Source organism: Rhinolophus sinicus, chromosome 16 (genome assembly GCF_057876585.1).
Source record: "Rhinolophus sinicus isolate RSI-liver-muscle chromosome 16, RSI-T2T, whole genome shotgun sequence".
Lineage (NCBI taxonomy): Eukaryota > Metazoa > Chordata > Mammalia > Chiroptera > Rhinolophidae > Rhinolophus > Rhinolophus sinicus.
The window spans coordinates 118732512-118743653 of record NC_142516.1 but is presented as its reverse complement, the minus strand read 5'-3'; the positions used below and the strand labels follow the sequence as shown (position 1 = coordinate 118743653).

Here is an 11142-nt window from a genome sequence, read left to right as displayed (position 1 = left end):
CGATGCTTATTATAATGCACAGTGTCCTCTGCTGTGCGCCCTTTCTCTCCGTCCCTGTTTTTCTCTTTCTTTCTTTCCCTTTCTTTCGTTCTTTCTCTCCTTCTCTCCTTCTCTCCTTCTCCCCGTCCTCCCTTTCTCTCTCTCTCTCTCTCTCTCTCTCTCTCTCTCTCTCTCTCTCTCTCTCTCTCTCTCTCTCTCTCTCTCTTTTTCTTCTGACTACAGGGAAACGGTGTGTGATGTTCTCACTTGTAACTAATTTTTAGCCATTGCTCAAAATTCTCAGAAAACTTGAGAATGCCCTTCTAATCCTAGAACGGTGGTGTAACTCCTTAAATGTCCTTCCCCAAGCACGGGGATACTGAAGGGAAGGTGTACTCAATTTGAGTCCAGGATGCAATGACCTTCTAATATTGCCTGTGGACGCTGAGATTGACAAGTGGGTCTGCCCCAGAACACCGCCACTCTTTTCTTGTTCGGCAGAGTACAGAGAAGTATTTCACATCGGAAACTGCCCACTCTTCAACTAAGGATACCCGCCGAGATGTCCAAAAGTCCCAGCCCCCAGTTACAGCAACAAATCCCAGAAGATGCCTACTGTGAGAAACACCTGGAAACGCAACTGCTGTTCTGTGATGATGACCAAATCCGACTTTGCACCCAGTGCTTCCAGTCCCAGGAGCATGAGAATCACTCGGTGTATGGAGTACAAGAGGCTGCTGAGAATTATAGGGTAAGCTTCTTCCAGATCCCAGAGCGCTCTGGAACTCTGGCTGCCTCCTCTTATTAACTTAATTATTTGGGGGCAGATAATCTGATCCTCTAAGACCATTGCCCTTGTTTATCGAAAGATACTAGGTAAGTACCGTATTCAGACCTCCAACTCCATACTAAGAAAACATAGTCAGGGCTATTGGCCTTTCAGTTTTCTAAGGTTGGGAATCTAATTGTTCTAAAGCAATTACTTTACCTGTAATTCTGTGATCTATTTCTCCGCAGAAATTATTCCAGGAGCGATTGATTACATTGATGGAGAAACTTGAAATAGCTAAAAGCCTGTTAGCTGACGAGCAAGAAAGAATGGTGATGGTTCAGGTCAGTGCTTTTCTTAATTCTTAGGGGGAAATTACCTATAATGTTGGATACCAAATGATATAAACAAAGTCAAAAGACAAATGAAAAAGCAGGAAAAAAATATTTGAAATCCATAGGTAGGAAAAGTGTTAATTTCTTATGTGGCCTTGGATGCGTTACTTAACCTCTTACTTGGTTTCCTTAGCTTGGTTTCTTTTATACATTAATTTCTTAATGTATAAAGAGCACTTAAAAGTCAATAAGTGAAAGACTAGAAACTTAATGGAAAAATTATCAAAGAAATGAGAGTTCACAGAAAAGAAAATGCAAATATCTTTTGAACATACAAGAAGATCCTGCACTTTGCTCATGGTAGGAGAAATACAAAGTAATTGTATTAAATTTGTTAGTGAGATGGCATTTGTAACCCTTACTGGCAAAGATCAAAAAGATTGATAACAGTTTATAAAGGTATAACTGTGCTATAGGAGAATGAACACCTCATGTATTTTTGGTGGCAATATAAATCCTGAAACCATTTTAAATGGCAATTTGAAAATTACATTGAGGGCTTACCATCCATTATACACATGTTTCACTTCTGATGTCAAGCTCTATTCATATTTATCTCTATTTTGTGCCAGGTATTCTAGATTTTGGATCTTCCCTTTATCAGTTTTTAAAGAAAATATCCAGTTGAAGGTAGTGGGGGAGGAGAATTTCGTACCTGTAAAATTTTCAACTGATCCCTATTGTTTTTTAGCCCCAAGCACCATATATTCAACAAATATTGGTGTCCCACTATTTGCCAAGAACTAGATAGGCTAGGTGCTAGGGATTCGTAAGTGGGGAAAAAAAAAGAAAAATCTGCCCTTGTGCTACTGACTTTGTACTGGAGATAAACAAAACAAACAAAATGTATATAGTATATTACATGTTAAGTGCTATAAACTGTTTTTGAACAGCAGGAGTGATGGGGTATACTTTTAAATAAAGTGATAGGTACCTCGTCATTCAGAAAGTGTCATTTGAGAAAACGCAAAGAAGTGAGGAACTGAACCATGCAATCTTGGAAAGAATAGACTAGGCAGAGGGAAGGGCAAGTACAAAGGTCTCGAGATTGGTATTTACTTGGCTGGGACTGTATGAAGGAAGTGGAGACAAGAAGATAAAGGGGCCAAATCATGTGGGCAGTAGACTTTGAAATAAGGAAACCACTGGAGAGTTTTGAACAGATGAGTGGCATCTCATTTCTATTTTCACAGAAACACTAATTGCTTAAGTGAGAACAGACTGTCGGAGGGTAAGAATGGAGGTGGGGAAATCTGAATGGGGATTGTTGTAGTAATCAAGGACAGGTGATGGTAAACTGGTGGGGTAGTAGTTGAGGGGGTAAGTGGTCAGGTTCTTGATTCCATTGAGTCTCATGAGTTTAAATATAATTACTAAGGTCATTATTCCCAATGTATATCTCTAGCTTAGCCTTCCAAATAATACTTTCATGTCTATCTTTCTACTGGAAATCTCTCTTCACATGGCTAATTGACTCATCAAAATCAGCATACCCAAAACTCAGCTCATACATTTCCCACCTCTGGAATCTATCCCTTTCATAGTTTCCTTTCCTGTGTTTTGACAACTCCATTCTTCCAGTTGCTTAAGGCTAAAAACCTTGGAGTAGCCCGTTGAGTCCTCTCTTCTCATGACCCCTATTCAAAGCATCAGCAAATGTTGGTTATGCCTTTCAGTGTTTCTGGTTTCCTTCTCTTTGGTCACTGAGGATGTAGATTCCCCAGTTCTCTAAGTCAATTAATATTCCTTCTTTTGCGTTTCATGTTCTAATTTGTGCTGATGTCTTGGTTGATCTTGACTCTGAAATTTCCTTTGTCCTCACACTTTTTATTTCCTTGTCTTTATTTTGAAGTTAAAGATGGAAAGAGGTAAACATTTATGATCAATCTGTGGTGTTTAACCTGGAGTCTATTATATCTATATCTATATGATGAAGGAAGAGGAGCAGAATTTTAAAGAGATGCTTGAGTCTGAAAATAAGATGATGTTTCGGTTGATGACTGAAGAGAATGAGATGAACTTCAAGAGCCTGCAAGGAGGTTGCATATTCAACCAGAACTTGAGAGAAGCCCCTCTGAGTCAAATGGTGGGGTTAGAAATAGAGAAGAAATCCCAGGAAGCGCTACAGGTGAGATGTTGAAAATAACATCCTTACAAAATTTGGGAAATGAGTGAAAGAGATGAATGTGTCAGTTCCAGAATAAGATATCCAGTGACAGTCACATATCTTTTTTTTTAAGAGGGTTTATATATTCACCTAGCAACTCTATTTCTGAGAATTTATTGCAAATGCACTTAATGCATATAAAAAGAAACATGGATAAGGGGCCACTGTAAAATTATTTTTGTCTAGAACCTGGTTTAGAGGTAGTCTTTGAAGTTGCATTAATGAAGTTCCTATCTGGGTTCTGCTATTTACTAACCTGTATGTGGCCTTGGATGCATTACTTAACCTCTCACTTGGGTTCCTTAGCTGTAAAGTGGAGATAATAATGGCCCCTGGTTCATAATACTATCGTGAGGATTGAGTGAGATAGTCTACATAAAGCTTGCTAGTGTTTGTCTGTATTGTGTACTAGGTAAGTATTAGGTATTATTACTGTAACATTTATTGATAGCAGGAGATTAGATATAAACTATATCCATCAATATGGGACTTATTATGCACATAAAATTGTTTTTCAGCATTTAGAAAAGATAGCATGGCTCTATGTGTATGAATAAGGAATGCTTTTCAAGAACATTATTTACTAAGGAAAAAGCAAGTTGTCAGATCAGCAATACAGGATAATATGCCATTATTTGTGTTCTTTAAGAAAAAACTAGCATGAACATGTACTGATGTGCCTAGGTAGAGCAAAAATTAAAAATATTGATATCAGTGGCTTAATTATTCTTGTTGATATTTAATTTTTGATTCAAATCTTTAATGAAGTAAAAAGGAAACTTTCAAAACAAAACTGCACAGTAAAAAATAAATGATATGTTTTAGGTCTTATTTGTTATCTGAATAAGCGAACTACATACACGCCATTCATGTCAACATAAATATATTGTGGCAAAGAATCAAGTTTCTGTTGAGCTGTCCTGCCTGACACAGGGATATCCTGGCGTTCTCTAATTCTGTCTGTTTTGGCGGTGTCAGGCAGTGAAGCGGGTTTTCGAAAAGATGGTTGAATTAGCAAGTAAGAGAAATTACCAGTTATTAAATAGTAATAAGGAAATGCTTCTGCAGAAACTGAACAATTTGGGGAGAGAGAACATGAATAAACTGAAGGAAAGTGAAATCAGGCTCTCTGAACATATCTGCAGCCTCGAAAAGATCACCACAGAACTAGAGAAGAAGTGTGGGGAATCCACCTTAGCATTGCTCCAGGTAAGATTCTAGGAAGAGCCTTCATTATAGTATATGAGACACGAGAAGTGGACTGGATCCATTAAGGGTCAGTTCCACAACACAATATCCATCCAATGATAGTCAACCATTCATGAAGTCTATATAGCTATTTGCCAATCACCAAAAGCATTATGAATTGTCATAAAACCATAGTATAGTATAGAGCTACCTCATGATACGAATTCTCACTTAGAACTATTAATAGTAAGTTTGAATTAAGATGTCTCTTATATGTAAATAATTGGTTAGTCAAACCATGGTACATCTATGCAATAGAATATTCTGTAACCGTAAAGAATGAAGAATCTCTCTGGGCACTAAAAAATTATCTTCAAGATATCTTAAATGAAAAAACACAGAATTGCTTTTTATTTGGTTTTATAGACTATACATCTAGACATACACTTGTTAACATTCAGACTGTCTCTGTCAAAATAAACACTCATTTTAGTGGTAACGTTGAGAAACAAGGGTGATATTTATTTGTATAGTGTTGTATATCATTAATTTCATATAGTAATGTGCATTACCTTTTCAACAAGTAAATTATCTTTTTAAGACTATCCATGTGCCTCTGCCAGGCCCATATTTGCAATGTGAGTACTCTTATTTGAGAAGCCCCTACATATAAACCCTTAGCTTCTGTTTTACAGTCAAGCCTAGTTCTAGATGGTGTGGATAGGTGTGACACAATTATGCTTAGCTCCTGACCTGGCTCCAATCACTCTCCCCAGCCTAGCAGGCCCCTTCATGTGTTTAACTCTTGCCACCCCAGTATAGAAAGCAAATAGATGGGCTGAATTGAAATGAAGAGTGTTCTGAATAAGATGGTTGAGGTGAGGTTCTATAGAAAATATTTCCATTGGAAAAATAATAATGACTTTAAACATTTTTCCAACTTTTCCTATTATTAAATTTGGTATCTGAGAACTAGCATCATGAAACTGAAGAAATTACATGGCAATCAAGTTTCATTATTAGAAGGTGTTTTCATGGGCACAACTCACAAATACCCACTAGTAACCGTGTCTCTTCTTTTCCCCCCATAGGATGCAAGATACTGTTTGCAACGGTAAGTTTTCATTTTAGAAACATTGGGTCAGAATCTATGTCTGATGTGTGAGCAGTAAAGCCAGTTAGAGATTGGGGTAGGGATAGGAGGTCATGTAATGAGATCATTCTCTAGGTAGAGGGGCCTGGGATCTGCCCACATAACTGAAATTGCCCTTTCTTTCTAGGAGTGGTGGGTCACTACTATTTGAATGTCTAGAGCCTGCCCAAATAACAGACTTGAGTTTATGCCAGATTCCAGGAATGAACAAAATGCTGAAAATGCTCCAAAGTAAGTTGACATACATCTGTGATTATATCCTACCATAAATAAAAGTAAATTCTGGAAAGCTTAAGGATATAAAAGATCGGAGAGTTTAATATGCTTAGATACAATAGATAATTATCAAGATAATAATTGCACGATCTCACGTTGAAAGGCTCTCCTGTGCAGATTCTTTGTCATTTTCCCTGACTGAAATGTAACTGCAGGCAGATTTCTCTGTTTACAAATTTTAAAACATCTTGAGGGAAAATGTCAATATGTGTAATGAAGGATTTTTATCTCCTACCACCATAGTTCTGCCTTTTCCAGAAAGTCCTGTCAATGAATTCATGCAGTATGTGGCTTTCTGAGTCTGGCTTCTTTCACTTAGTGTAAGGCATTTGAGGCACATCTTAGTTTGGTGCTGATACTGTGGTATCAGTAGATTGTATGTTTTTTTCGTTGTGTGGTATTCCATTTATGAACATACCACAATTTATTCATCCTTTTGCAATTCCACGGACACTTGTTTTCAGCCTGATGCTATGAATATTTGCTTACAGATTTTTGTGTGTCCATAACTTTGTTTCTTTTAGTTGAATATCTATGCCATTTTGCATTTCCACCATAAAGTATGATAAATTCAGTTGCTCTACATCCTTACCAACATTTGGTATTGTCATTTTTTAAATTTTTTATTAAAGCTAGCCTAATTAGGGATGTAGTAGTATATCACTTTGATTTTTAATTTCCGTTTCTGAAATGACTAATGATATTGAGCATATTTTCACTTGTTTACTTACACTTTACTATAGCTCTTTGAGGTATATCTATGAACATTTTCCCCATTTTAAAAATTGTTTTCTTGAGTTTTGTGATTTCTTTGTATTTTCTAATTACCAATCCTTTATCAGATATGTGTTTTGCAAACATTTCTCTCCATCTGTGGTTTATATTTTCATTTACCTAATAGTCTCTTTCAAAGAGCAGAAGTGTTAAATTTTTAAGTTCAGTTTATCAACTTTTTTCTTTTATGATTTGCGTTTTGTGCATCCTATCTGAGAAAACTTTTTCTATCCCAACAAAAATTTTCTCCTACAAGTTTTATAGTTTAGTTTTTATATTAGGTTTATTATCATTTAATGTTAATATTTCTATATAATTCAAGATGTGATACAGCTTCTCATTTTGTGTGTGTGTGTATGTGCGTATATATCCAGCTGTTCCAGCATCATTTGTTGAGAACATTATCCTCTATTAAAATTGACCTAGCACCTTTGTTGAAAATCAGTTGGCACATATGAGCAGGTCTATACAGACTCTAATAGAGCCATCAATCATTGTGTTTATCCTTTTGCTAATGCTGCACTGGTTTGATTGATTACACTATAGAAAGTCATAAAACTGGGCATTGTGAATTCTCCAAATTTTTTCTGTAAAAAATAATTTTGGCTACTCTATATCCTTTGATTTTCCATGTAAATTTTAAAAACAGCTTGTTGGCTTCTACAAAAAATCTGCTGTGGTTTTGATTGGTATTGACTGTATAGATCAATTTGGGGATAAAATGATATATCTTCATTTATTTAGGTGGTTTTTTATCTCTCTCATCAGTATTTTGTAATTTTCAGCAAACAAATATGCATATTTAAATGGATACGTAAGTATTTTATTTTTAGTGCTATTGTTAATGGTAATAAATAACTAATTTCTAATTTAAGTTTTATTTTTAGTTTATTGCTAGTATATAGAAATAATATAGATTTGTATACATTGACTTTGTATTTAAAGCGATGCTAAACTCACTTATTTGAACTGGCTTTCTTATAGATTCTTTGAGATTTTTTACAAAGATAAATTATGAATACAGTTAATACAGTTTTATTTATTTCTTTTCAATCTGTAAGCCATTTCTGTATTTTTCTCACCTTATTGTACTGGCTAGGACTTCCAATATGACAATGAATAGAAGTGGTGAGAAACATTTCCCTTGTTCTTGATCTAGGGAGAAAGAAAGCATTAAGTCTTTCACTTTTAAGTTTGATGTTAGCTGTGTCTTTCTCATCGTTGCCTTTCACCAAGTCGAAGTTCCCCTCTATTCCTGTTTTGAGAAGACTTTTTATCATGAATGGATGTTGTGTTCATTTCTAGATTATCTATTTGATTCTTTGTCAAGTCCACTTAGCCTTACTTTTCATTTTCCTATATCCTGTAGATATTTTTAAGTTTGTTTTCCTTTTTTTTTTCTTCAAACATAGTAAGTAAAAGTTATTTTAGAATCCATGCCTGATAATTCAAATACTATTTAGTTTCTTCAGATTTATTTCTGCTAGTCTCACTCAATAGTGCTTCCTTACTTTGTGAGGGTGTGGTTAATGATTTTCTTAAATGGGTAAGCTTTCCTTTTTTCCTTAGATATTAATTTTTAGAAATTCTTTGAGGCCAAGAATGAAGGTGTGCAGTCTTCCAGAAAGAATTTGCATTTGTTTCTGCCAGTCTTCTGGAAATACTAGGAGCCTGGGGCAACTTAAAACTTAAAACTCAAGGCTTGTGGCTTTTAAAACCACTCTGATAATGACAGGAATTGGGCTTCGAGTCCAGAGATTTAAATTCATTTGGCACTAAAACTTGCTATTGGATAAGATGTTAAAGTAAGAAATAAATAACCACTTCAGGTTTGTGGCTTAATCAACTAACGCATTAGTGTGCTATTAACTAAAAAGTAGAAAAGCGGAAAGGATATGTTTGGGAGTTCCATTTTGGACACAGTATGTTTGAAATAAATGCCTGTTCTGTGTTCAACTGGTATTTGGCAGCTTGTTTCTGAAATAAGTCATGAACATATAGAAGATATTTAAAATTGAGGCTAAATGAACTCACATAGTGGAGAGGAGTACACACAGTAAAAAGAAAGACTCAGTACTCAAGCCATGAGAAATCACAATAATTAGAGGTCGAAAAGAAAGAGATAGAGAAGGAACAGTCAGAGAGATGTGAAAACAAGTATCACCTTCAAGTATAAGAAATCACACTGAGCTTTCTTGTTCTCAGCTTGATTTTTCTGCAGGATTCTCACAGGTTTTCTAGCCTCTGCTGATATATTCTCATTTGATTTACTCACTGTCAAGAGTCTGCTGGCAACAGTTTCTAGGCATCCATCACACTCTGGTGATATTTAATATGAAGAGAGCAATTCAGTCATGGGAAGAACCATGAATGAACTGCTTTATTAGGAGACTCCAATGCTTCTGTCTGTTCCAGGCTTGGAGAAGATAGTCAGGGGCGTAGAGTTGGGTCCCAGGTGATGTCCGGCTAGGAATGGATACCAGGACATTTTTACAGCCTGCTAAAATTCCTTTCTGGTTTGAAAGGTACTTCTACATCTCGTAGTCCATTGTTTGTTTTGTTCTTCTTCCTCAGATACACTGCATCTTCTTCCATCTTATTGACTTCATTCCTCTGTGATATCCATTTCTTGAAACAAAATTTAGAAGTTCCTCATCCTAGATTCTCTTAGATTTCCTCTTCCATATCTGTCTGAGACTCCTGTCCACTGCATATTAGAAATCATCAGTCTCTAGCACTGGTTTTGGCGAACCCCTAGGTTAAATAAATTTCTCTCTCCCTGCAGGAACTATAACTTTGGATCCTAAAACAGCTCATCCCTGTCTTGTCTTATCTGAGGATCTGAGAAGTGTAAGACTCAGAGATGTTCAGCAGGATGTACCAGGCAACCCAGGGAGATTTGACTTCAGAGCCACTGTTTTGGGTGGGGAGAGTTTCACCTCCGGAAAGCACTACTGGGAGGTAGATGTACAAAAGACAACAAAGTGGCAGTTGGGTATATATGAAGACCCTGCTAGCAGAAAGTGTGATGTGCCCAAAGCTTCCATAGATAAAGTCTTACTCATGGGCTTCATGGTGGGAACCGACTGGACCTTCTGGGTCTTTCCGCCTTTAAAAAGGGTCTCCTTGGGAGAGCAGATGCACAAAGTTGGAGTTTTCCTAGACTATAAGAATCAGCAGATATCATTCTATGATGTGACAAAGAGACTCCTCATTTACAATTTCTCACATCTTGCCTTCCAAGGAGCCCTGAAGCCTATATTTTCTCTTTGTATCCCAAATGGGGGCACAAATTCAGACTCTCTTAGCATGTGCCTCCCGGATGTTTCTTCTTGTAATGGTAGTATTAGCCCTCAGTCTTCTTTGTTGTGAAATCTAAAACCACAAGATGCCAGAAAGTTAAGAGCATAACTTTGTAAAATAATTTATATTAAGTAATCCAATAAAAGATTTCTAGCCCTTGAGTTGGAACCCAGTGCAATACCCCCAGAGCCTTTGCATTCATGTGGCTTTCCATGCCTCTTTAGTGGAAGAGAGAGGCTACCTGTAAGCTGAGTCTTAACTGAAGGACCCCATCATAATTAGAACAACAAAAATATATGCAGCATAAGATTGGGAAATCAGAGAAGAAAGAGAGTCTGGGATCCTAAGGACTAGATTATGACTCTACAGCTATTTCTGAAAACAGAGTTAGGTATAATCAGGACTTTAGATTTGGGAATATGATCATAGTTCCATGCAGGATGGAGACACCTTATACTGATTTTATTACTGGCATTGAGGCATCTTATTACTGACTTCATAACATTTATAGTTCCAAATAGAGGACAACTTAATTTCCCTGAATATTTTATCTGTGGCAGGGGGAGATGTTGCAAAAAAAAAAAAAAAAAAAGGAATAGTTTAAAATTATTCAAGTATTCTGATTTTTTTAGAAAAAATTATAGATGTCTTAAAAGAAGTCTGATAGTGCAGTGCTTTGAAACATGTAAGTAATATTGTCTTGTATTATCTCTCAGCTTTCTCTATTTCTCTACTGGTTAACGTTTTTCTACAGCCTTGTTCAGGCACGATCATACAATACTGAGGAGAAGGTGGCATCATACTTATAGAGGAGTCACATTTTATGTGAAAGGCTTATCATACTTTATACACTTTAATATTTGTAACAGCTTGTGTGTATGTATTCATCTTATTACTCAAATGTAGAAACTGAGGCTCAGAGGTGATTTAATTTTCCTAAACTCACGTAGCTTTTAAGTATTAGGTTGGTGCAAAAGTAATTGTGTGTTTTGCAACTATTTTCAACTGCAATATCTAATAAGTAACAAGGATAAGGAATTAAATCTGGATCATCATATCAAAAATAAAGCTCTATCTTGAATACTGTTGCATAGGAACCTATTATGTAAGCATGACTAGGTAGGATAGTGGTCCAATT

At 36.2% G+C, this 11142-nt stretch overlaps 1 protein-coding gene across 1 annotated transcript; it reads left to right on the top strand.

Moving 5' to 3' along the window:
* The first annotated feature begins 508 nt into the window (after positions 1-508).
* Positions 509-10507, top strand: TRIML2 (tripartite motif family like 2). Its single transcript, XM_088793122.1, has 7 exons — positions 509-730; positions 997-1092; positions 3080-3271; positions 4379-4519; positions 5590-5612; positions 5779-5882; positions 9487-10507. The coding sequence occupies exons 1-7, from the start codon at positions 542-544 to the stop codon at positions 10071-10073; spliced, it is 1332 nt and encodes a 443-aa protein (XP_088649248.1). The 5' UTR covers positions 509-541; the 3' UTR covers positions 10074-10507.
* The last annotated feature ends 635 nt before the right edge of the window (positions 10508-11142 follow it).